This window comes from Danio aesculapii, chromosome 11, assembly GCF_903798145.1.
Source record: "Danio aesculapii chromosome 11, fDanAes4.1, whole genome shotgun sequence".
Classification (NCBI taxonomy): domain Eukaryota; kingdom Metazoa; phylum Chordata; class Actinopteri; order Cypriniformes; family Danionidae; genus Danio; species Danio aesculapii.
Window position 1 is genome coordinate 17,615,798 of NC_079445.1, and position 27,091 is coordinate 17,642,888.

At 34.1% G+C, this 27,091-nt stretch overlaps 1 protein-coding gene across 1 annotated transcript in view; it reads right to left on the reverse strand.

Annotated features, from left to right (window-relative positions):
* magi1b (membrane associated guanylate kinase, WW and PDZ domain containing 1b) overlaps positions 1 to 27,091 on the reverse strand; it is a 205,008-nt gene that overhangs the window by 112,077 nt on the left and 65,840 nt on the right. The window contains 1 exon segment of the mRNA XM_056467689.1: positions 3,443 to 3,559. Coding sequence (XP_056323664.1) covers positions 3,443 to 3,559 — 117 coding nt within the window.

Consider the following 27,091-nt stretch of genomic DNA (forward strand, 5'->3'; position numbering starts at 1 on the left):
TAAAAATAGAATTAACTAATTTAAAAAGTAACTCGCATTATATATTTTAAAATGTAACTCAACTATTATTACTTAATTTTTAAAAGTAATGCGTTACTTAACTCATTACTTAGAAAAGTATGGAACTTGCATTACTTGTAATGCTTTACCCCCAACACTGGTGTTTACCAGCGATTGCAAATGTTTTTCAGAGAGTTGCTTTGAACTCCTGAGACAAAATTTAAACAAAAATGTTTATTTTGGCTTGATTTTGTTCAAAATGATCTCATACTATCTTATTTTTAGAAAATCTACATTAACAAACTTTCTAATGCCATATGTAGAGTGAGAGAGAGAATTTATTACCATATTATCTTCTTTGGCTATTTTATGGCAAAATAAAATTGCAGATCAAATAGATATCACTTTTCTAAAAACAAATTACAACAATAAAAAGACATTCAACATCATACATAAGCTAAAAATATAAAACGTTTTATAAAGGTTTACTTTATAATGGCATATGTAAAGCACAACATTCACTAAAAAAGTAAGTGCTACAGTGACTTAAATGTTCTGTGCATTGTGGGATTAATCTTTCATCATTGAATCTTTCAACTATATATATCGTTTCAGCATCGAAATCGCAACGTGATCATTCGTAACTGTCACATCACAAGTATAATATTGAGTCTGGATCATAATTTACCATTTTGAAAGTGTTTTTGAGACCTGTCACTGTGTGAGGGTTTTAAAACCATTCAGGCATAAGAAACTGTACTGTTTGTAACTTTGACAAATTAATATTGATTAATTTAATTGAATTGTTTATAAAACAAAGACTATGAGGTATTATTTTACATTTGATTATGCAATTACTATATACCTGAATACAGAGTCTAGTAAAATTGCATTCCTATAGCAATATATATCGCAGAATAAAAAAAAAATATATATATATATATATATATTACAATGTTAGATTTTTAACAATATCGTGCAGCCCTAAATTCAACCAAAAAGAAAAATAGAAAACTAGTTATACGGTAGCACAGATGTAGAGCTGGGCGATACAGCAAAAAAAAATATCACGATAGTTTTTTTTTCATATCAGTTGATATCGATAATTATCACGATAAATGTCAAATCTTTATATCTATTATTTTATAGGATTTTCAGCACGCCAAGCACTTTTTTCAGTGCTTTGCGCAGCTGATTTAACACATTTTATGAAATGTTTTAGCTGTCTGACAATATAAACAATTAAATAATAAGCAAAAGAACAATCTTAATTCAGCATTTACTGTTCAAGTTTTCAACAACCAAACCCATTACCTACAAGTTATTGGATATTATTGTTCAACATCAAAATAAATAAATAAAATAAAACAGGTTTGGAACAAGTAAAAGGTGAGTTAATGGTCACAGAATTTTTAGTTTGGATGAAATCTCCTTTTAGTGGTGAGTATTGTGAATTTAGGGTAAAATATTCTTTAATATATATAGGCTATTATATTTAGAGATGCTAACGATTACTTGATGATCGATTGATTGTCAATAACACTTTAATCGATAGACCTTATCGATGACTGATTAAGCATGGACATTTAAAAGTTTAGTTATGCTTTGCGCTGTGAGACGCGTCCACGCATTACATAATCAAGTGTGTGCGATTTACCTTATGGAGTCACCCTCTTGACATCGCATATTGCAGGACGCATAAAAAACCCTGTTATGCGCATATGACGGTTAGATCCACAGGTGTTTTAATTTTACCTCACAGACTGGCTCGAATAGACCTATGCAGACTGTCATTTTATTTATCGCGCATCACCGCGAGACATGTGGGGAGCCTCTCCATTCACTCAACTGGTTTCTGAGCTCTCCTTCAGACCGAGTTTATTCTTCAAAAGTAATATAAGAATACTATCCGTGCTGCGAATAGCTTGTGAAGACTGTCCAGCTCATGCTGCTCAAATTGCTCTTTGTTAATGAATTAAAATGAAACAGTGAAAACATTTTAATGGATTGTTTTTGTGCTAAAGCATATACTATAGCGGACTTGTTTTAAAGTGCTTCACCTCAGATGTTATTCGTTCCTCTTGTACATTAGAATTAAGTTACACATTATACATAACAAAATTAGTTGCAAAAAGATACATTTTTAAAGAAAAATATATAAAGTGTATATATTTTTAGTTCGTGCCCGCCTTAAACAACTGCGGGTGGATGATGCTTTGCTCTGTGGAAAATAAGGATTTAATTAATGATCCACTGTTGTAACCGTCTGTCATATATCTGCTGCATTTTTAATATGTCATTATTTTAAAGTTTTTGTCTTGAGCATCTGATTTTTCTTCGGTGATTATGTCCTGCATAAAGGCTGGTTCTTTTACCGTCGATGAGGGACAACATGTATTAAAAAATTCCAAAGAAAATAACTTAACATAAAAAGGAAACATAAGCTTGACAACAAAAGTTCCTATCAATGTCGTAAATCAATGTCTCGTAAGGCACGGCTTTCGAAAATGATGACATTTGCTGGGTAGTTGCGCTGGTTTAGCAACACTTGTTTGGCTCTGTAATTTTATTAGCATCTTCATAAGGGTGGTTTTGTTTTAAACAATGAAACAGGTTTGTGGTGTTGCCTGCTTTTGATGACACTAGTCGTCTGCAGTTTGCAGTGCACGCTGCTTTGTTTTGTGTTGGATAACAAAAAACTAAGTAGCTCTAAACTACTGATGCTTAGTGATGTGTCTTGTCAACAATGTCTGTGACTGACATTTTTTACCTCCTTTTTTTCTTACCCCCCCCCCAAGTGCAACTAACACTGTATGGCTGTACACTTGTACTGCATGTGGCCTCCGGAAGGGCAGGCTGCAAAATGCCTGTGCTGCGTTACGCATAGTGCGTAAATATTATTGAAAAATTATCGAACTGTCATTATCATTTTATTGAAAAAATATATATCGTGATAATTATCGAAATCAAATTATCGCCCAGCCCTACACAGATGTATAATAATCTACATTTTACAAGCACGTACACTGATCTAAAATACCTAAAAGCTGCCAGTTACTACACACGAACAAGGGAAATATATGTGGACTTCTAGAAACATCTGCCTTGCAGAAGCGAACATCCACTCAACTTGCACACAACCAATCCTCTCTTCCTCTACACAAACACAAAAAACACACACCATGTTATCAAACCTCTCTAAGAACATGACTGCCACCTACTCAATCGAAAGGAGGATTTCTGTGAATATTGACCGAATCCTCGCTTCCACCGTCTCAGTATAAACAGCCCCGCCAGCACACAGCGTCTGCATATAAACCTCGGCAAAAGAATACAATAGAGACAAGCAGAGAAACATAAAAGCAGTATAGAGAGTAGGCCGCTCACTAGAGCTGAGTGTTCTGAAGAACAGAGAGAAGGAGAAATAAAGCAGGATACTCACAAGGCACAGCGTGGCGGTAGAGGTTGTCTCGTATGGTTTGCTGAAGCTCATAATCGGCGGAGGACTTCTGAAACCTCTGGCTCAGGTAGTGCTTCAGGTCTTTATTGAGTTTATGTCCTGCAAAACAAAGGGGAAATGCTCATGTTAAAGATGCTGAGTCATTAGCAAACTCGTAGTTCACGTCTTACTCTGTGTAACTACCAATGGATTAAAGTCCCTGGCTAGTGGCTAATGGTGCTAACAGCGGGTAAAATGGCTAACAAATGTAGCAGTTAGATCTTTCAGAGTGTTCATTTTAATCATGTAAAGCAGTGCTTCTCAACCTAAGAGTCAACACAGATTCATGAGGTGTCTATTATAGTTAAAACAGATATCAGTTTGATAAAACAAACTCGTGACAACTAATTTTACTGTTTTAATAATAATTAAAAGTATATTTAATCACAGCTACTTGGAAAATTTTTACAGGATTAAGGAATGTTGTATATTTACATTACAACCCTCACAAATCTATTTTTTAAATGCATATATTTAATAAGACTCTATACAATATTATATTTGTGCATATACATTAGATTAGTCAGTACTGAAGCACAATCTGGAGCTTATCTAACAAAATAATTTATGATAACAGTCCAAAAACTTGTACACCCAAACGTATATGTAATAGAAAAAAAATAAATACAAAAAAAAAAGGAAATTCAAGAGAAGCAAAAAAAAAAGAAAAAGAAAATTTTCTTGACATTTTGTAGGTTGTAAATTTTCTTGCAATATTTTGCTTGAATTTAATTGTATTATCTTCCAATTTCTAAATATGTTTGGTGACTAAAATATTATTTTAATAAATATATCTGTTTAATAAATCTGTTTTATTTAAATTCACCAAATACATTGTCTATCCTAACTGAGAAATGGATAAAAATATTCATTTTCAAAATGAGGTGTACTCAGTTATGCTGAGAACTGTATAAGTATATAAGTAAATTAAATAATATAAAATTAAAGTATATAATACAAGTTTAAATATAAATATATAATGTATAAGTACCGTAATATATCTATAATTAAATTTAATATAAGAATTATGAATAAGTATATTTGCATTTTGATTCAGACTACTGCAGTTTTGTTTAGGCCATAGATTGGATCGACTGAACATTTGATATTTTAATGCTTTGAAGGTGATTTATTTTTTGTAATTGTATCCTGCATTTAGAAGAAAAATGATCCAGATTTATGTTTTAAAAATTACTGGCAAAAAGAAAAGAAACACTTGTGCTTACTGTCTCTATAATGGTCAAAAAAAGATAAAATATAATATAACAGGCAACCCTTGGTCTAAATCCATTATTTGTTTACAAGCAAACACAATTTAACTGAGAGCAAAATTCCATGACTTCATATTTTTATACAACTTCAATGTAGGGCTGGGCAATTCAACCTGAAACCAAAATCACGATTAATTGAACATTTTAACTCAATTATTTTATTCATGTACTTATGTTTTTGCCCTCATAGTTCACTGTCAGGTTTTGTACAGTAAATATGCTCATATATTACACGTGAGAGATTTTTTAATGAAGGGAGCATTACTTGATTTTAAAATAACAATTGAGGGAAACACACACTATCTACTATCTATGATTATTTATTTAACATCAACGTTGAACACCTGAAATTAAAACACACCTTGCCTAAAACCAACAGCCACTTTTTTCTTACAAAAATGTTTTCCTTTAAAATTTTTCATATTAAAAGTGGAAAATAAGCAGTATCTCTTCTAAATAAAATAACTCTTGTATATCCTGTAAATAATATTTTAAACAGTGCATTTCTTCTGTAAATAAATATTTTAATGTAAATAATTATTTTAATGTAATGGAAAATACGTCGTCTCAAGGAATCTATGGCACAGCTTCTAATAATCAAATAAGGCTCAGGAATGGGTCCATCATGCTACTTGACCAGAGATTAGATGTGGTTGCAAAGTGTGGCTAACAGAGCGGGGTCATGTGATTCCACATGCGGTAGGGAAAATAATTTATAAAATTGACCTGGAAATATTCGACCGATTATAGGTTCTGAATGTCGATTTAAATTTTTTTAATGAATCACCGATAAATACCTCACTATTATAATACGAGCATCATCTTCATATTTAGATAACAATGCTTTACATTTTAAATTTCCTTTAATATTTAGGAGAATCTACTTAAAATGGAAGGACAGAAATCTTTCATTTTCTAAAAAAAATCTATTTGTGTTCGTATGATGAACAAAAGTGATGAGTAATAGGTAAATAATACTTAAAATAATGCAGTTATCTGAATCTTAGATAAAATATATTGAAAATCATTTTTGTTTACATCAATAGTGCATATCATTGTATTTTTGATAACAGATTATATTGCTCACATATTGTATTTTAAAACATTTATCGGGTTTTTTCCTCAAATAGCTAAAAAAAAGCCTAAATAAGTAGTCCAAATGCAGCAAGTATCTTTGCATTAAACTCATCAAGTGACAGTAAAACCTTTTATAATCATAAAAAAATCATATTTTAAATGAGCATGAAATTAAAGTATGTCTAGCAAGTATTATTATCAAAACAGAAAAAAAGAAAGACAAAAACGTGTGTGAAAGTGTAATCTGCGAGACATTAACACATAGAAGCACACCTCCATTCACACTCATGGGGATACCTGGCTGCCACCTCAACCCGGCGCAGGCAATAGAGTGGGCCATGTGAAACATTTCCCACCCTCCGCTCCACCATCTGTTTCCGAGACACAGATCGCTTACCCAGCACCATTTCAAAGAGATGCCAATAGCCAAAAGCTGTTTATGTGTTAATGTGGTTCCGCTGGGTGCCCGCACCAATGCCAGATCACTCGCCGGCATTGCCTTCCCACAAACTCTCCATTTCTCACATGTGTGAGTGACTCCAGGGACTTCCCTTCACTAGATTAATGGGAATACTGCATTCCTAGAGAATTCCTTTTGAATGGATAGTCTCATTAAGGCCTAATGATGTAATCAGTTTCTCAGTTTTGCTCTGTAGTCTGTCGCTGATTAAATGAAGCTGCATTTTTAAACTTTATGAACATGCATAATTGGTTGCCATGGCGATACTTAGTGCTGAAAATCCCAAATGATGCCCCTTTTCTCTTGTAGTTATCTTTCGAATGCAAACTTGGGTGACATAAAGCAGAATAAATAGTGAAGATTGGAAATTCACACCAATCTGAGCTCAGAAAAAAGCTGCATGCAAAATGTCAACACTAGATCAGAATTATCAGATAGTCACTGCTTGCTGTGACTTCTAATGTGGTTCCTCCTGTTAGGTGTTTTGGGAATACATTTACATTTACATTTAGCAGATGCTTTTATCCAAAGCGACTTACAAATGAGGACAAGGAAGCAATTTAAACAACTATAAGAGCAGCAGTGAACAAGTGCTATAGACAAGTTTCAGGTGTGTAAAGTCTAAGAAGCAACGCATTAGAAAAAATGGGGGGGGGGGGGGGGGGGGTTTGAGAGACTACAGTTAGTGGTATAGCCAGTGAGGCAGTTAAGATTAGGAAGGAAAGTGGAGACTAAATAGTTGAGTTTTTAGTCGTTTCTTGAAGACAGCAAGTGACTCTGCTGTTCTGATGCAGTTAGGGAGTTCATTCCACCAGCTGGGCAGATTGAATGCGAGAGTTCGGGAAAGTGATTTCTTCCCTCTTAGGGATGGAACCACGAGGCGACATTACAGGATTACCTTTCTAAAGCACACTGACTAAGATAAGTGTGGATCGGAGGAGTAAAATCAGCACTTCTGTGTAAACTTGGGCTAAGATAATTGGAACAAAAAGGCCAAATTAACCAACCAAAGAGGCCACTTTTAAAAAATTAACACTCAAAATTCACATGACCAGCCTATTCAAGATGGACAAAATAAAGTCACAAGCACATGCTTTTAAAAAACACTTACAGATAACAATTTTGTAGAAATGTTAAAAAACTGTTGTGGCATTTGTGAATCAACACTCAATACTCATTTTAGCGCACATTGCTGTGTTCAGAATATAGTAATAATCACAAAAATACTGTCAGTATTTAAAAATGTAAATGTATTTAATATCGCAGTCTGCAAATCAAAAGATTTCATAGATCTTTAAACAAAACATGAATTGAGAATTCATCGGATTACTGCTCTGAGTCAGGCTCGGGCACGGTGCAGTTGGCTGGCTCTGGCCCGGTAGGAAGAGGCCAGAGCGCATTTCACTTGGTCTTGTCTTTAGCCCGAAACTGAAGACAAGACATGAATTTTAAGAGACTGTTTTATATGAATTCATTCTATTAATCTATAAATTATTCTTACTGTTCAATGAACGGAAACTGTCGTAGATTATTAAAGACGCAAACCCCTGACTGCACGACAGCTGCACCTTCAGCAAACCTCCTAATTCCTGCAGCATGAGGACTTTATGATTGTTTAGGAGCATCCCAAACCACTAAAACGATATAACTAAAGAAATCTCCACTGTGCTGAGCGAGAGCGCTTCTTACTGAACAGCGCATCATGGATGACGTAAGCATGCTCAGGCTTGAATGCAATGTGAGTGTGGGCCGTCGGGGGAAACAAGCTTCGGCCCGGTTCAAGGCAACTGTACATAGTGTGAGTACGCCCTAAGGCTACGTTCACACTGCAGCCAAATGTGGCCCGAATCAGATTTTTTTGCCCACATGTGACTCAGGTAATGACAGTCTGACTAGCCCAAATCACATCTGAATCTGATCTTTTCAGTTCTGATTTGTACCACTTTCATATGTAGTATTAAATCAGACACAGATCTGATGTTTTGCAATGCGACCGCAGTGTGAATGGTTATGTCGGATTTTGTGTGACTTTTACATAATCTTTGAGCGACATGCTGTCACTTCAAACATCATCTACTCCTCAGCAGCATAGTAGAATGACACACAGGGCAATTACTTTACCACAGAAAGTTGGTTGTTCCTTTTGAAAAAAAATTTCAAGGCAAAACTGGTGCTTGTTAAGCAATCTGGTTTACGATTGGGGCACGGGTTGATCGTGAAGCTGAAGAGCATCAAGGGGTGTTGCAGATAGGGCATCCGTGTGCAAAGAAGAGACACTTTCATTTTAAGAATGAACTTTCTCTCAGAGAGAAAAAAAGAGCAGGTGCTCAAGCACCCAAACAACGTGTCTGTTGTTTATAACGAAGTAAAATGAAATGACTCTGCAAACAGAGATAAACCAACTCCGCCTACACAGTTCAGTCTGCGGCTGCTCATTAACCCTTATTGAGTTCACTAAACCGGTGGTCAGAAAGACGTGCACCACGGTTGTCATACATACCAAATGATCAGTGTTTTCATTCACAAGTGACTTATTTTAAGTTTTAAATGCTGAAATACACATTAGTAGTAGCAGACCAACTCTTTACAGTTCATGAAATACACCACGGTTGTCTGTGAAAAGGGCAATAATCATATTAAGCATAATCTGACAACGTGCTTACTTCATACAGTATTCTCATTTTGTGCTGTCCGTATCTGTACTTTTGCGCATGCGGGTCAGTTTAGGACCATGATCTATTCACACTGTAAATCTGATATTGGCCACATTTATTACAACAATGTGAACAGCTATGCAAAAAAAAAAATCAGATCTGAAAAAAAATCTGATTTTGGGACTAAGCGTTGCAGTGTGAACGTAACCTAAGTGCATGTAAATGATCTTATTATGAACCATTTATTTATGTGCAGGTTTTTTCCACCCTTTCTTTCTTTCTTATATACAAAATGGCAATAACATGAAACAGTGGAGAACCTTCCCTGGAGTGGCTGGCTGACCAAATGACCCCATGAGCACAGCTGCCCGCAGACCCCACAACAACATCCAAAGAACTGCAGGCCTCACTTGTTGAGGTGAGTGTTCATGACTCCAATATAACTGCAACTGTATTGCATTATTCCAGGAGAAAAACCACTTCTCAGCAAAAAGAACAAAGACTTCTCTCAGTTTTGCCAGAAAGCATCTTGATGGTCCACCAAGACTCTGTGGACACACTTTGGGATGGTGTGTGTCCCATTGGGGTGTAAGAGTAACATTACATTTCAGAAAAAGAACATCATACCAACAGTAAATTGTGATGGTGGTAGTGTAATGGTAATAGAGTGGCCAAGTCAAAGACCTGACCTGAATCCAATTGAGATGCTGTGGTGTGACCTTAAAAAAGCGGTTCATGCTCAAAAACCCTTCAACATAGCTGAATTACAAGAATTCTGCAAAGATGAGTGCGCCAAAATATATGTTTATGTAACATATGCAAAGACAGTTTATTAATATACATTAGTGTCTAATGAATAAAACACAATCTGTTGCTAACAAATTAATATAGGAATAAAACGCATACATGTTCTGTGCCAGGTTAGGTAACTATTTCTGTTACAAATGCATTAATATGGAAATTTGGGCCAGTACCAACTGATAATTCTGTATCTGTAAGCCAATAACCAATATATAGGCAGATATATACAAATCCTAATATCAAATTTTCTCGAAGAATGATCAATAAGGGCAGCTAAAAAAATTACAATATTATCAATATATTAAAAAAAGTTTACAAATACTGTAAACAATTTAATTCAAGCCAATAATTAGGTATGTAACAATTTACTCACCTCAAAATTTAATGTCAACTTTAATAAGTTGACAATTAAGAAATAAATGAGTGCCCTTTTATTCTCAAGTGTTGTACATTTCTAAGTAAAATAAAAATTCTGTTTTGTAAAATAACATTTAAATCAATTTGCAGTTTGCACTCATCATCACTTTATTTGCTACAAACTTGATTGCCTCTACAGTGCACGTTATTTTAGTCTGCAGTAAACACAATTGTCTCTGCTGTTCAAAACGTGTATAGTGATTCGTTGAATATCCCAACTACTTTGAATTGTTATATATTTAAATCGATAGACTCACAATGTATAATTAATCATTCTGTAAAATGCACAGAACTTTCACAAAGTTTTTCATTTAGGAACAGAAAAACATATTTACAGTAGCACACATTGCACGGAGACAAAAATGTAGATTTAGCACGCAGTTGGTGTTAGCGCTACCATGTCGAACAGGCTGTACAATTAACTGTAAAACAAGAAACAGCTCTGCCAGGCAAAATGTTGAAGCTAGAAGGTTAGAAAAGAGCTCTCCTCTTCTAATTGAACCTCTGGAGGATCACTTCTTAATCTAGCCACATCCAAGCCTAAAAATACACTTCGATATGAAACCCATTAGACTGCTTTTTCAGAGCTAAAACGGGAATAATGTGTGTGTGAAACTTCCTGTTGAGTTGCTGTGTGCAGCCTGGCGTTGATGTTACCGCTGTGAATTAATCCCTGCAACAGGTTGCGAGTCATTACTCAAACCTACAGCAGCCAGACTACAAACCCACTGCCATCCATCATCCCCAACTCACTTTATTCCAATGAGCTGCTTACTAGTCGAACTCAACAGAAAAACCTCAGCAGATCTGAGCTTCGAGAGACGCTGACGGGGACTTGAAGACAGAGAGATGTGTGGGAAGATGCCAGCGGATAGACTTTATGGAGCAATGGCTTGGCTTGTTTTACAAATGTTTAATAGTGTAATTGAGTTTTGCAGAAGGTTATGTCAGCAACAGCAAGTCTTGAACTGCGATTTGAGTGTATTTTTGCAAAAATTGTGGAGGGTGTTGATTACAAAATGTTATTGGAATGTGATAAACTATTTTTTTTAATTAATGAGGGGACTGGCATAAATGTGTCAGTAATAACTGAAATAAAATTGAATTGATATATACAAATTTAATTTAATTAAAATAAAAGTAAAAATTACTAATGTTAGACATATGCTTCTCAGCTATTTTTGCTTATTGTGTAGTCTGGACAATGGAGAAAAGAAATTCAGGCTATGGTATTTATTAAAATATGCAGGTGTTCTCATTTTTTATATATAAATCTGAAAATAAATTCACTTTAAAAGACATACATAAAAATAAATGAAAGAAATAAATTAATAATGAATAAAAATATGTACATTTATTAGTTTTATTGATTTTAGATTTAAGATACATACACTCATCGTCCACTTTATTAGGAACACCTTACTAGTACCGGGTTGGAAACCCTTTACCTTCAGAACTGCCTTACTCCTTCATAGCATAGATTCAACAAGGTGATTGAAACATCAGAGATTTTGATCTATGTTGATATTATAGCACCATGCAGTTGCTGTAGATTTGTCGGCTGCACATCCATGATGCGAATCTCCCATTCAACCACATTCCAAAGGTGCTCTAATGGTTTGAGGTCTGGTGACTGTGGAGGCCATTTGAGTACAGTGAACTCATTGTCATGTTCTAGTAGTCTGAGATGCTTCACGCTTTATGACATGGCGTGTTATCCTGCTGGAAGTAGCCATCGGAAGATTGGTGCACTGTGGTCATAAAGGGATGGACATGGTCAGCAATAATACTTGGGTAGCCTGTGGCGTTGACACAATGCTTAATTGGTACTAATGTGCCCAAAGTGTGCCAAGAAAAAATCCTCCACACCATTACACCACCATCAGCAGCCTGAACTGTTGAAACAAGGCAGGATGGATCCATGCTTTTGTGTTGTTGAGGCTAAAATCTGACCCTACCATCCAAACGTCACAGCAAAAATCGAGACTCATCAGACCAGGCAATGTTCTTCCAACCTCCTATTGTGCAATTTTGGTGTGCCTGTGCAACTTGTAGCCTCAGTTATCTGTTCTTAGCTGGCAGGAGTGGCATCCGGTGTGGTCTTCTGCTGCTATAGCCCATCTGCCTCAAAGTTGGACGTGTTGGGCGTTCAGAGATGCTCTTCTGCATACCTCGGTTGTAACAAGTGGTTATTTGAGTTACTGTTGCCTTTCTATCAGCTGGAACCAGTCTGGCCATTTTCCTCTGACCTCTGGAATCAACAAGGCATTTGCGCCCCCAGAACTGCCGCTCACTGGATATTTTCTCTTTTTCAGACCATTCTCTGTAAACCCTAGAGATGGTTGTGCGTGAAAATCCCTGTAGATCAGCAGTTTCTGAAATGTTTAGACCAGCTCATCTGGCACCAACAACCATGCCACGTTTAAAGTCACTTAAATCACCTTTCTTCCCCATTCTGATACTCGGTTTGAACTGCAGCAGATCGTCTTAACCATGTCTACATGCCAAAATGCATTAAGTGGCTGCCATGTGATTGGCTCATTAGAATAATATGCGTTAAAAAACAGTTATACAGGTGTACCTTATGGTGGCTGGTGAGTGTATTTCTCCACTATTTAGAATATAAACATTTTTTAAATCATATTTTAAAAGAAATTGATGATCTTTAAGACATCTAAATGCTGATAAAAAAAACTTGCTTTGGATTTCTGCCTTCGCAAACTACTGTATCATTAAATTGAAAAGTACTGGAATGTTTAGGGTGTCTTTTTACAGAGAGCTGTGCACTTTCTATAAACAGTGAGTGAATCACACAAGATATAATCTTATTACATGCATTCTGAGCTGTTATTTGATAATGGACTTAGAGCTGGGTGAAGAATGGGTCTAAAAAGCACCTTTTTGAAGAAACAAGTGTTTTGTGAAGAAAATATGATTACAAGATGTTTTTAACATTCAGTGCAGTACATTATTCACACGCCAAAAAAAGAGAAATTCAATACCAGCATATGGAAAACCACAAAAAGGACAAACACAGCAAAATGACTCTAAGAGGAATTATTTATCCTGAATGTTTTTGAGCACCCTTACTCATCCTGAGGCTTTCAAACAGCTGTAGGATGTCTATTGTGAGCTTCTGCTTCATTTTGCTGACTCTCAGCTGATTTATGCAGACCCTCTAGACAGAAATTACAACGGCCCAATGGTGCACATCTTATCTTACAAGGCTGACTGCTTTCTTACAGCTTAGTGTGTCCATAATCCAGTGTGAAGATGAACAAGTAGCTGCAGAGTCTAGGCTTGGGCGGTAATATGGTATACCGCGGGATCTAAAAATAACAACGGTGTCAGTTTCAATACCGTTATACCCTCATAAAAAACAATGCACTTATATAGGAGACAAGTATTAAAAATAATTTATTTAATGTCTAAAAATGCGTATGCATGATTGTCATCACGGGACAGTGTGGAGGAGACAGAGAGGTGAGGTAAGACGGCGAGTCGCGCACCTGGTCTCGAAAAAGAACACAACCTCTGCAGTTTGGCAGCATTTCGGGTTTCGACCGAACAAGAAGGGAGATGTGCTAAATACGAACTAGAGGTCTGCATTCCTGCTGCTGTACCGCAGGACCCGACCAGATTTCTTGCGGTGCAGGAATAAATTTCCAAATATCTAGTACCAACAACAATCTTCGTTCAAGAGCAAAAATCACATCATCTTTCTGGTGAATACAGCACCAACAAATATTGGCAATGTTAACACAAGCCTGATCAGGGTGACCCGTAATGTGCCGCATCTTACCGCTTAGTGGAAATGAGTATAAGTGACTTCTATCGGCAAGTCTTACATAAAGTGCCTTCAATCTGTGTGTCTGTTTACACGTGGTATTAAAATGTTTTGGCACTAGGATCAGAAGTAGACATGGGCACAAATTCTCATTTACATATGAATGTGAAAGAGATGATGGAAATTCATATGTCAAGCAGCAGCTTTTGTTTCTGATCTGATGCACAACTACACTGAACAATGTTGGTTTAGTGTTAAAAAAAATCAAGACTGGTAAGAGAACATTGGGATTTTTTGCATTTAAATCCTTCCTTTAAACCAAATTTATGACAAAGTATAAATTAACTTAATACACTTAACTTTAAAAGCACGGTGCTAATGTGCGAGGTGCTGCAAAAGATGCAAGACATGAGCGTAATGTTCACCGCAAACCATCAAGCACGTTTTCATAGAAAAACTACATAAAAGTTGTGCATTGGAATGGAAAAAATGTGTTCTTTGTGACTGACCCCTCATGTCTAAGAATTCGGAAATTAGAAATTAGGAATTGTGTTTTTTTGTGGCTGTTTAAAGAGCACCTATTTTACCCCTTTTTCAAGATTTAAGATAAGTCTTTTGTGTCTCCAGAATGTTTCTGTAAAGTTTCAGCTCTAAACACCAATCAGATTATTTATTATACCTTTCAGAATATAGAAATGTTCTACTCTGAACACAATGTAGCTGTTTTTGTAGCCTGTACCATTAATGCTAGCTCACCCCAGCCACAGTTCCCATGTGCCTTTCAGAGTGTGCCTCAATCTCCCGACTGCGTATAGATAAACAGCACAGTGACAGACATGAAGGAAGCAGATCTCATGTAACGTTTGTGAGAAATACTACAGTAAGAACTTTATCAGTGATTATTTGATGTATTTGTTGTGCAGTTAATTCAAGACTTTCTGCAACAATGAGTCACACACAATGACTAGGTTTACATGGACATCAGTAATCAAACTATTTGCTTTAATCTTATTAAGAGAATAATAAGACTAAGGTGTTTACATGAGTTGCTTTTTTGAGTGTTACCCATTTTACATGTAAGCACAAAATTCGATTAACGTCATTGCGTCACCACACTATCCACAGTTTCATTTTTAATTTGTCGACTTTAACTGCACGAACATTGCCTGCACACCCTCTGTTACAAACAAGATATTGGATGCAACTATGAACTGCTGAAAGAGTTGTTTTATTGGAGGTTCACACCACATGATGAATGGAAGAAAATCCACAATCCGCAATTCACGATGCAGGTGTCTGTGGTCTGCTCTGACTGGGTAGGTGCACAGAGTGTCAAACAGCCGTGTGTGTGTGTGTGTGTGTGTGTGTGTGTGTGTGTGTGTACTATCCTGTTGCAAAACACGGCGAAAAGTCCAACATGACGGTAATAATTGGATTAAGGTGTTTACATGTCTGTACTGCACATCAATAATGCGATTAAAATCGGCATACTCCACACGTCTTTATTCGATTGCTCTTTAGTTCGATTATGACCTTAATCTGATTAAATTAATTAAAAATCACTGTTTACATTGTAGACTCTTAATCAGAGTATTGTCCTTATCGCATTAAAATTATTGGTGTCCATTTAAACATAGTCAGTGTCACATACAAAGTTCACACACACACAAACAAAAGTTAATGTGCAAAATAAACCTGATTTAACGTCCACAAACTGGGATTGAATAGTCTTCTTTTATAATTTCACTGACATGTGGCTGTGGTGATAGAGACGGTAAAAACGCTGTAATTCATTACAAAGATGCACTAACTAAAAATAGTACTTGTTAAATTCATTCTTGACACTTTTGATGATGATTGATGATCACAGAGAGCTGAACAGATCTTTTAATTCCAGTTGCTTTGAGCATGTCCTGTTTCATTGATATGATTATATGCGTTACTACAGAGACATGTTAATACCCGTCTGTCAATCAATTCGGTGGGTGGGAAAAACCGCACTCCTACGTCATGTTGTGGTGGGCCTCAAATTGGGAGGGATTTGAATCCTATTTTAACATCAGGAAATTAAAAAAAGTTAGACTTATTGTCTTTTAATCACCCCAATATGACTGTGGACACACTATACCTACACACAGTTCTGTCCAAACAGTGTACAAAAGATGATTTTCATCATAGGTGCCCTTTAAATCGTTTAACTAGACTACATTAACAATCCAATCAAATGAATTTTCAGCATCATCTGAAAGTTGTAAAGAGTGGACAAGCTTGAAACTTTTTACACCAGCATTTAACATCGTCCAACTTGTGCTCGGACCAATAAAACGGCATCTTAACGCCAGATGTAAACAGAGGTCTGTGGATTGGACTTTGGTGGACAAATCCCTCCTAAAATAGATCATTAGGAAACAAATTGCCAGTGATTCAACTGCACCTGGCAGAGATACTGATAAGCTGACTGAACACGGACAGCCAAAGTGAGCTGGATTTATTCCAGAGTGTTTGTGTGTTTCTGCATTTACACAAGTGTGTAAGACAACAGTATCATGTTCAATTACCTGCTGGATCTTGATGCCAATCAGAATCAACTAAAGCAGAGTGTGTTTAGAGGAGATTACTGGATCAGACAAAGAATCCTGTTTGTGTGTGTGTGTGTGTGTGTGTGTGTGTGTGTGTGTGTGTGTGTGTGTGTGTGTGTGTGTGTGTGTGTGTGTGTTAAGGAGCGGGTGGCACTCAGAAACATCAGTGCCAGCTGATGCCAGCCTTAAATTCTAGGAAAAACCAAATCCAGCAACTTAACGGAGTCTTGTTTTACTCGCTTGGCTTCAGAGACGGAAAATGAAAGAACTGTCGGATTTGCACATTTCTTTGGAGTCAAGCTTACTTTCTGAACGTTTTCGTCTGCCTGCGCATGAAAGCAGGAAATATAACTTTGTTCAGAAAAGCTTTTGAAAAAAGAAAAAAAAATTGGAGCCTGACTGATAAGTAAAGAAAGACACAGTCTGTCCAGCGGTGTGCAGTAGACTTCAGAAATGAGGGAACACTGGAGTGTTTTTGATACAGTAGAAATTCATGTTCTATACTGTAAATAATGGTCGTGATTTCAACAGTAAAAAACTGTAAAAATGCTACAGTAAAAATCCATAACCTGGGTAACAGTATGTTTTCTTTAATACATACGGCAAATAACCGTGAATTGACTTTCCCAGAATTCCCTGTATGGCACATCAATTTTATGCTTTTTCTCGACATTACTATGGATCTTTTTAGTTGTTTCCCCATCAGTTATGTACATTAGAGATTTATGTTACATCTAATGATGATAAAAAATGTTCATTTCATGACTTTAATTTTATGTGTGTTACCATACTGGTGTTTAGTAGCTGTGTGAATGACACTGAGCACCTTCTATACAATGTTACACTTTTCTGTTTGAAGGAAAAGTAGTTTGTGATGAGTATTGGTTCATTGTGTAACTTTCTCATCACCACCTGCATATGGCTGTGTTAACGTGTCTATCTGTGTAACAAAAGCTGTGTAGATGTTGGTAATTCAAAATACAGACATATTACCTTTATAAATTAATGAAATACAGTAGTTTACGATAAAAATGAAAAATTACTTTTACGGTTGTACCGTATTTTTAACGGTAGAATACTGGCAACCACAGCTGCCGTTTTTTGCTGTAAGTTTTACGGATATATTTTTTAAAGTGTAGTTTTGCCTATGCATTTATACATTAGCAAATTTCAATTTTTGTTACATGTATATGTTTACTACACAAATACACTGTCTGAGACGGGCTTAAAGTCCCCATGAAATTAAACTAACCATATGATTTTGTTAGCTCACATTGCTATTTTGTGGTGAACAAGTAATCTTTGCATGTCATTAAGAAAAAAGTAAAAAATAAAAATCGCCATTCTAATCTTAAATTGAAATCTGAAAATGTACCTCCTGTTTTTTTTCAGTTAACTTGTCAGATTATGTATATTTTAGGAATTTGTCATGGCTAACACATTTAACCACACCGCTCCAACTGTCAGTTTTGACAACAAACAGAAATGGTGAGGAGGAGGAACCCATTTCCTGATCTTTCAGGAAATACTTACTTTACAACATCCAATCAGCTTGCAGTAGAAAAAATAAGCCACGCTCACTGTTTATCATTTAATATTCCATTTCTCTAGGAACTGCATCACGAGTGCAGCTTCAGGTTCATGTGGATTTGCTTACCAATAAGCAAGGTAAGCAGCTGCTTAGGAACTCCCAAGATATGGGGGGGGGAATAAATTCCTATAAAGTATATACATATAACGTTGGTTTCTATCATATTTTGTATGCTGAGGTTCTAACAAATAACACATTTTTTACGTAAATATTACATCCAGAATTTATTACTTTTACTTTAGAAAAAAGATCAAGCGTTCTGAGAAATAGGCAGCAATAAATAAATAAAAAAAAATGAAAAAAGAAATACATAAAAATATAGTAAAATAGGTAAAGGTGTATTGATCTATATATCTACAGTATATAATATAATATTTAATTATATGTTAGGTATATCTATATAATGAAATTTTCCCCAATTTAATAAATTTTATATTTTTCAAATTAATATTATATTATGTTATATTATATTATATATTAAACTATTATATTAAACTATTATATTATATTATATTATATTATATTATATTATATTATATTATATTATATTATATTATATTATATTATATTATATTATTTTATATAAAAAGTACATAAATTAATGTATACACGCAAAATACAATTGAATATATAGCACAGGATAAAAAATATTAATATAAAAAATTGTAAATCTACATATAAAAGTTACATAAAAATATGTTCTTAAAAAAGTAAATAATATCTTACAATGAAAAATAATAATATAATATATTATAATTTAATAAAATTTGTATTAAATTTTAATGAAATAGTATTTAATTCTAAGTGTGTTTAAAGAAATGAAACGCATGTATTCAACTCAAAACTCTCATTAGCCTTCATTCAGAAACATGCTCACAGGCGCCCTGTGGACAAACCTGCAGGAGCCTCAGTCAGTGTCAGTGAATGAATCTGCTCTTATATGATCAGTCTGACACCCCAGACACAAGCTCACCCTCCACACTCTGAACAAAACCACTTAAACTACCAACCTGATGCCTTCAAAAATGACATTCAGAAAAACTCTGTATAATCATTGCAAAATATGTAGATCACGCAGAAGAAAAACATTTGTTTCAGGAATACAGTGGGACAGAAGTATGTGTGTATTTGTTATTCTGCTCGCGTCTGTTTTTCGGCTCCACACTGCCCTCTCTGTTTCCCTCCATCACACTGGGCACTGTCGCCATGGTGACGCTGCTCAGGGCAGCACTGAATAGGCCGGGATGCTTCAGTGCAGCGCCCCCTGCTGGAGCTCAACTCAACTCTACTGAAAACACGGCTCAACTCTGAACATGTACACGATATTAACCTGTGGCCGGACTCTACAAACATGCTAAATGATGAGCTTTATGAATTATTACAGATGTGTGAAAAAAAAGAATAATAATAATAAATAAATAAATAAATATAAATTAAATATAGTTTTATATAGTTAAAATTGAATATCTATTTATTTATACTTTTTGCATTATTTACTTTAAAAAGGTAAAATAAGGAACAGAATATACATTTTAAACTTTCATAACTCAAATACTGTTAAAACACACAAAAACTGAAAGAATTTATCTCAAATTAATTAAAGAACACACTAATTATTAATTTCCTTTAAATAAAGATTTTTTTTTGATTGTACAATTTGATTTGATTTTAAACTATTTATTAGTTTTATTGAAATTGTATTATATGAAATGATAATTTGCCGATGTAACAGCAGTCACAGTCAGTAAGTAACTTGTTTCTGAAAATAAACACCCTGCTTGTGTCTAAATTTATGACAATAGCGTATCGGAGCATATCATCATTTATCCTGTGGATCTGAAATGACCACAGCAGATAAAAAACACAGAGACACTTTACAGCCTCCAGTAGCAAGTGAAATTGTTTACCACGTTTCAGATTGCTTTTATTGATTGCCAGCATCTGAGCAGAAAATATGCCGAAAAATCATTAATGTCAGACATGCACTGTTGATCAGAACTTTATATTAGCCTTCTCTGACACTGGTTTACTGGTTTTCACCGTCCTGTCCCTCCTTCCTTGCAAGTTTGGCTACAGTTTTTTTAAATCATTATTATTCACTATGTATGCATGTATTGTATCTGAATTGAATATATGCATTTCGTTTTCCATTTATTTCATTATTTTGGATTCAAACAATGCCAGAGTCACATTTTAGAATGGATATCTGCAGTCATAATACATTTAATTTGATAGTTTTTGCAATTATTAATTATTAATACATCAATTTTTGAATAGACATGTAAAAAGACATAAATATGTCAAATAACAGTAAAAAATAAATATTAAATAAATTGCATAGGTCTTAATGAATTAATTTCAAATTAATTTTAGCCAAATAAATTCCATTACATATTAAATGTTGCACTTTATTACATTTAAATAATAAAAATGCTTCTGGAATAAATAAATAATTAACTGAGTTGTAATGAATTCTATCAATTCATAATAATATAAATATCTCTAAATTATCTAATGAAATATCTCTTTATGAATATAAATTAAATCATTAATCTAAAACATTTGTAAATAAATAAAGCAAACATTCATTCATTTATCTTCTTTTCGACTTAGTCCCTTTATTTTTCCGGGATCGCCACAGCGGAATGAACCACCAACTTATCCAGCATCCAACTTATCTGTTTTATGCAGTGGATGCCCTTCCAGCTGCAACCCATCTCTGGAAAACATCCATACACACTCATACACTACGGACAATTTAGCCTACCCAATTCACCTGGACCGCATGTCTTTGGAAACCGGAGCACCCGGAGGAAACCCACGCAAACGCAGGGAGAACATGCAAACTTCACACAGAAACGCCAACTGACCCAGCCGAGGCTCGAACCAGCGACCTTCTTGCTGTGAGGCGACAGCACTACCTACCATATATATATATATATATATAATAACCTAATTAAGACTTTGAATTGCACTTTAAGCTGAATTCTAGTACCTTGCAAAAAAAGTAGAAAAATGTTATTCACTGTCATCATGGCAAAGACACACAAAAAATAATTATTAGAAATTAGTTTGTAACTTAGTATATTTAAAAAACGTGTTGAAAAAAAACCTCACATACAAAATATATTTAAATACATCTAACGCACTTCTATAGCATCTTATTGCATGACTCAAATCATCAATCTTTAAGCAGGAATCATCAAACAATAAAATGCAACATATATACAGTCCAGCACATGAAACTGCTGTGGAGGCGAATGTTGTGAAAGATGAATGCAGTATTAAGAGCCGGCGTGAAGTAACACAATTAAACAGCACAGCCTATTAACACTGCTAGACTGCATTCAGTGCTTGATAGAAATGGCTGTTAAAGAAGCTTAGCATTATTGTTTGTTCTCCTACAAATATTTGCTCATTAGGACAAACCGTCTTAAATCTGTTGGAAGTCTGGCTCTTTCAGGACACACTAAAGCTGATTTAACACCATCAATGCATTGCCCTGGGATGTGAATGTTATCCACTGGGTCTTCTTTACAGTAAATAAACTTCTTTAACCCAAGTACTGACCTGAGGCAGTACAGATACATACATACATACATACATACATACATACATACATACATACATACATACATACATACATACATACATACATACATACATACATACATACATACATACATACATACATACATACATACATACATACATACGTATTTAAATTGAAATTAGATTCAGTTTAAATTAGGGTTGCTCATTTCGGTTAATTTTCCCAACCGACAGCTGCCGCTCATTAGGCAAATATTAACCATTAACCTAATAAATAAATAAATAAATAATTGACATGTCTATTTTGTGTCGAACATATTAAATAGACCTATTGCATTTTAAAATATTGATTTATAGCATAGAACAACACAGAACATCTAAACAACAGAAGATGGTCAAGTCTTCATGCTTCTGCAGTTTCCAACAGCATAGAAAAAAATACTGAACTAAATAAAAAGAAGAGTTTTAATAGTCATTCAAATACCTTTACTCAATGTGGACATCGAAACTTTGTGAAATTATTTTTGAATGTCTGTTCTGTGAAATTAGCTAAAAAAAATTAGATTTTTTTTTAAATCACTTTTTTTTTATCAGTGTCTTAAATAGAAGAGTACGTTTCAAACTTATTTAGCCAGATCAGGTCATGAATATTAATAATTTCACCATTTAACTGATACCATTATTCGGTTAAAAATGCATCCTTTTGGTTAACAGTTAAACAGTTAATATGTTAATATGAGTATCCCTAATTTAAATATAATATATAATATTTAATAAAATAAATAGAATACATTATTTTATATATTATATTATTTTAGAATATTTATATTATTTGTTATAAAAATAAAGAAGTATGGTAAACATGTAAATTTTATTTATATACAATTATTTATAAATACTATTTCAAATAATTTGACAATTATTTGAAATAAAAATTACATAAAAATAATAAAATATAGACATTTACATAAAAAGTATTAATTTCCCCCAAAAACTTGCCTTTTAAAATAAGATTTAACAGAAGCTTTAAAAATAACTTCTTTTTCATGTTATAAATAATAAATAAATAAATAGATTTCTTGGATTAATTGAATTCAATAAACAATACTTAATAACCAAATATCTCAAACACAACTTATCCACATACTGCACCTTCTCCACCCAAAACCTCTTTACAATCAAACCACAACACAAAAGAGCCCTGAACTTCCTAGGACAGTGCTGTAAACCCTTCACCTCCTCACTCTCCTTCCTTCCTCTCAGCTTCCTCAGCACATTTCTTTCTCCTGACTTCACTCATTCCCTCATCCCGGTGTTTTCTCCTCCGTCATGTGACGCCACCGCTGTGTTTGCTGAAAGCCCGACCCTGAGCCCCTGCAGGGAAAAACAGCCCCCCGGCAAGTTCACTCGAGTCAACATGGCAGACATTACAGCACCACCAGCAGAGCGGCCTTTGATTTCACCATTGATTTCTCATTCTGCTGATGCTTCACTGTAACGAAATGAAGCACGTGGAGCCCTGAAGGAGAGCAGATCTGATCTGATCTGACTGAGCAAAGAGAGCAGAGCTGCAGCAAAGCAACAGCAACACTAGGGGGAGACTCTGAACACTGGCCACACGCATTTATCTATATATAACACCTGATTTAATTATGACCTATTTTAAATATTTCTGACATTAAAATGGATTAAGTTAGAATAATAATAATAATAATAATAATAATAATAATAATAATAATAATGAAATAGAAATAAAAATAAAACTTTAATTCTAAAATATATATTTATATAATACAATAAGTTACAAACATAAAATTTAAATAAAAGAATGAATTTTTATTCCAATAACCAGGTAAACAGATTATTATTATTACTATTATTATTATTATTATTATTATTATTATTATTATTATTAATAATAATAAAAATAACAATAATAATAATAATAATTATTATTATAATAATAATAACAATAACAACAACAACAACAATAATAATAATAATAACAATAACAACAATAATAATAATAATAACAACAACAATAATAATAATAATAATAATAATAATAATAAAAACTAAGAAAAGCCACCAAATAAATTAATAATAATAATAATAATAATAAATTAATAATTATAATAATTAAATTAAATTAAATACTTCGGAACGACAGGAACAGTTTTATCCACCCTGTGTGCGTATTTAACAACCTAAGAGAAGATGTTTGTAGCAAAATAAATAAATAAAAAATAAATATAGCATAGCATACTTTTTTTATCATAATAGCATAGATTATCAGTAAAGAACATAAGCCATAAGTACATACGAACTTAAGTACGGTGAAACCAATCAATAATCTACACTTCAAATATCACCAAAAATGATCCATCCACTGTAATCAAACAGATTCCAAATAACTGTCCAACTCTCCTTCACCGATGTCATGCTCCACAGCTCCACTAAACACGTCTACATCTGGGACTTCTGCTATCACCTCCAGACTTTTCCTTCATCCGTCCTGGTGTTTTCCTGTGATTCTCTGCTCTTGGGCCGGTCTGACCCTGGAGCTGATGTCCATGACCCAGTTTGAGCAGCACTGATGCTGATGCTGAGTCACAGACCGGTGAAGGTGAAGTTCTCCACATCAGGCCACATCTGCCTGACTCTATATTTAGCACAAAAAGTCACTCAAGCGGCCCTGTCATTTAACTACATTCACAAGAGAGAGATAGAGAGAGATACATCAACAGAGAGAGGGAGACTGTATATGTACATGCACATCATGAACACAGGCTTAGGCAACTTCCCAAACAAGTCTTTGAAACACTAATCTAACAGTGGCCCACATGCAGCCCTGATCCTGTGCAAACTATGTGCTACGCAATATTTATACAGTAATACAGCGGGATATAGGTGACGTTCAATGGATTTTAAATTTTAAAAATTGTCTTTATGAACCAACAAAATGAGCCAAGAACAAATCTTGAATCCAATGAGCATGAGCTGTGAACGAGATCTTCAAATAAGAGATCAGAGTAAAACAAACTAATTGTGGCAGATGAAGATAAAAAAAATTAATAAACATAGCAAAACAAAAGAAACAAGAACAAGACATAGACATAACACAGAAACAATAAAAAAAAATAAATAAAAGGGACAAAAAAAACCAGAACAAAATACTAAAAGAAAAGCTCAAAACTAAACCTAAAACAGAAACAACACTGTAAAAAAAGTTGACAACTCAAAATTGTGCAGGGCTTTTTTGAGTTGACTCAACTTTTCAAGTACTGCATTTGAGTCGATTTGAGTTGAGTAAACTCAAAAATGTCCTGAAGCTGGTTGCATTTAAATTTTAACCCTTTAACTGCCTGCTCTACCAAATTTTTGACTGTTTTAAATAATGAATGTTAAAATTAAAGAATGTTTTAAATAATGGTTTACACCAATAGTTCTCAAAGCAGGGATAGAACCCCCAGGGGGTCGCGGGACAATAAGTAGGGGTCGCTTGGTGATTTCCAAAAATCAAATTCATTTTATTAAACTATAAGAATTACCATATTTTATCCATAACCTACTGAAGAACAAAATAGTTGTTAATAGTAACATTGTTAACATTATTAAAAAAACAACATGCAAATATAAAGCCATCAGCCTTTCGATTTTTTTTTTGTTTGTTTTATTGCGACCCCTGGGGTGATTATGTAATATCAAAGACATAGCACATTGATTTTAAGGCTTCAAGTTAAACTTTCTGACACCTTTAAGGCACTCACGCACATCAGAAATAAATACAGGCCAAAACTGAAAATGGAGGATGATTTCCGAGTGGTGTTCTCTAAAATTAAACTATGAATAGATTTGGGCCTATTACTATGTGTGTGCTGTTGTGTGCAAGGTTTATATACCACCTCAGAGAATATTGGGGGTCGCGAGTCACTGGCATTGTGACTTTTGAGGTCGTGGGCTGAAAAGTTTGAGAATCCCTGATTTACACTACACAGAATTGTTGGTTTACAAAAAAAATAATCACAAAATCAAACAAACATAATCCTGTTGCACTATTGCCGTGATTTTGGTTTAATTGTTAAAAATACAAGAAAGATGATTTAGTGTTCAAAAATCTTAATATTACTTAATTTTTTTTTATTTTTAATCGTATATGTATTAATTCCAGTACTTTTACCATAAACCGACATATCAACCATTTGGTAGAAATTGATATTTTAGAAATTATGGGATGTGTTGAAAAAATAATGCATTGAGTGTGTTAGCGACATTAGGAGTTAGGAAATGCATTCCAAAATTTGTTTTTCTTGGTGGGGTAGTTAAAGAGTTAAGTTGAGTCAACTTTTTTTTTTTTTACAGTAAATAATTAAAATAAATAAATAAATAAATAAATAAATAAATAAATAAATAAATAAATAAATAAATAAATAAAATGAAAAAAAGAGTTTTATAAATATACCAAATTAAATCAAAAGCCATGAAAACAAAACAAAAACTAAACAAGACAGAACACAGCAAGATAAAATAAAACAGAACAAAGCTACACAAAAACGAAATCTCCAATAACTAAAAAATGCAAAAATAAAACGAAACAAATTGAAGAGAAACAAACAAAAAATAAACAATTGAGTAAAATAGAATAAATAAATCAGAACAAATGACTAAATCAAAACACAAAACTAAACAAAAAATAAACCACACACACACACACATATATAAATACAAATCAATCCAAAGGAAAAGAGAACAAAACAAAAGTGACTGTGGCACTTAAAAAGGCTTTTATAAACAGTAAAAAAAGTCAAAACACAGCAAATCAATACTAGTGCGAAAGATTTATATGTTCACATCAGCAAAAAAGTACATTAAAATAAATATGTATTGCATTGTAACTGATTTTTGATAAAATATCCAGACTAGACAAACAAAAAGCATGAAAACATTGTCCTATATAAAACAGTTTCAAGGCTACAATAAAAAAAAAAAGAAGTTAGAAAACAAAAACACTGAAAACATCCCCTACGATAGCCAAGGGAATGTGAAGCACATGCAATTTTAATGCTTAGCCTTCCAAATAACATTTTTTCCTTAATTTTCATGCTTAAAATATCAAGCGCCCATATGTGCAGAGTCTGTTACCGCCGCAAAACCCAGAGGGACTTCACAATCTGTCAGACCCAAAAACCTGCACTCATTCAGACAAAGACATAACGCATGAGTGCACCGATCACCTGCGTCACACACACATCTAAAAACAGTGCTAATTGTACACATACCTCTATAACTGGACTGTTGTATATTGTTTAAGACACCCCTTGGCTGTTTGCTCGAATATTGCTGTGATGAGAGGTTATAGAGAGTGATTTTGGACATTTTGAAATGAACTGCCCTACTGAATCT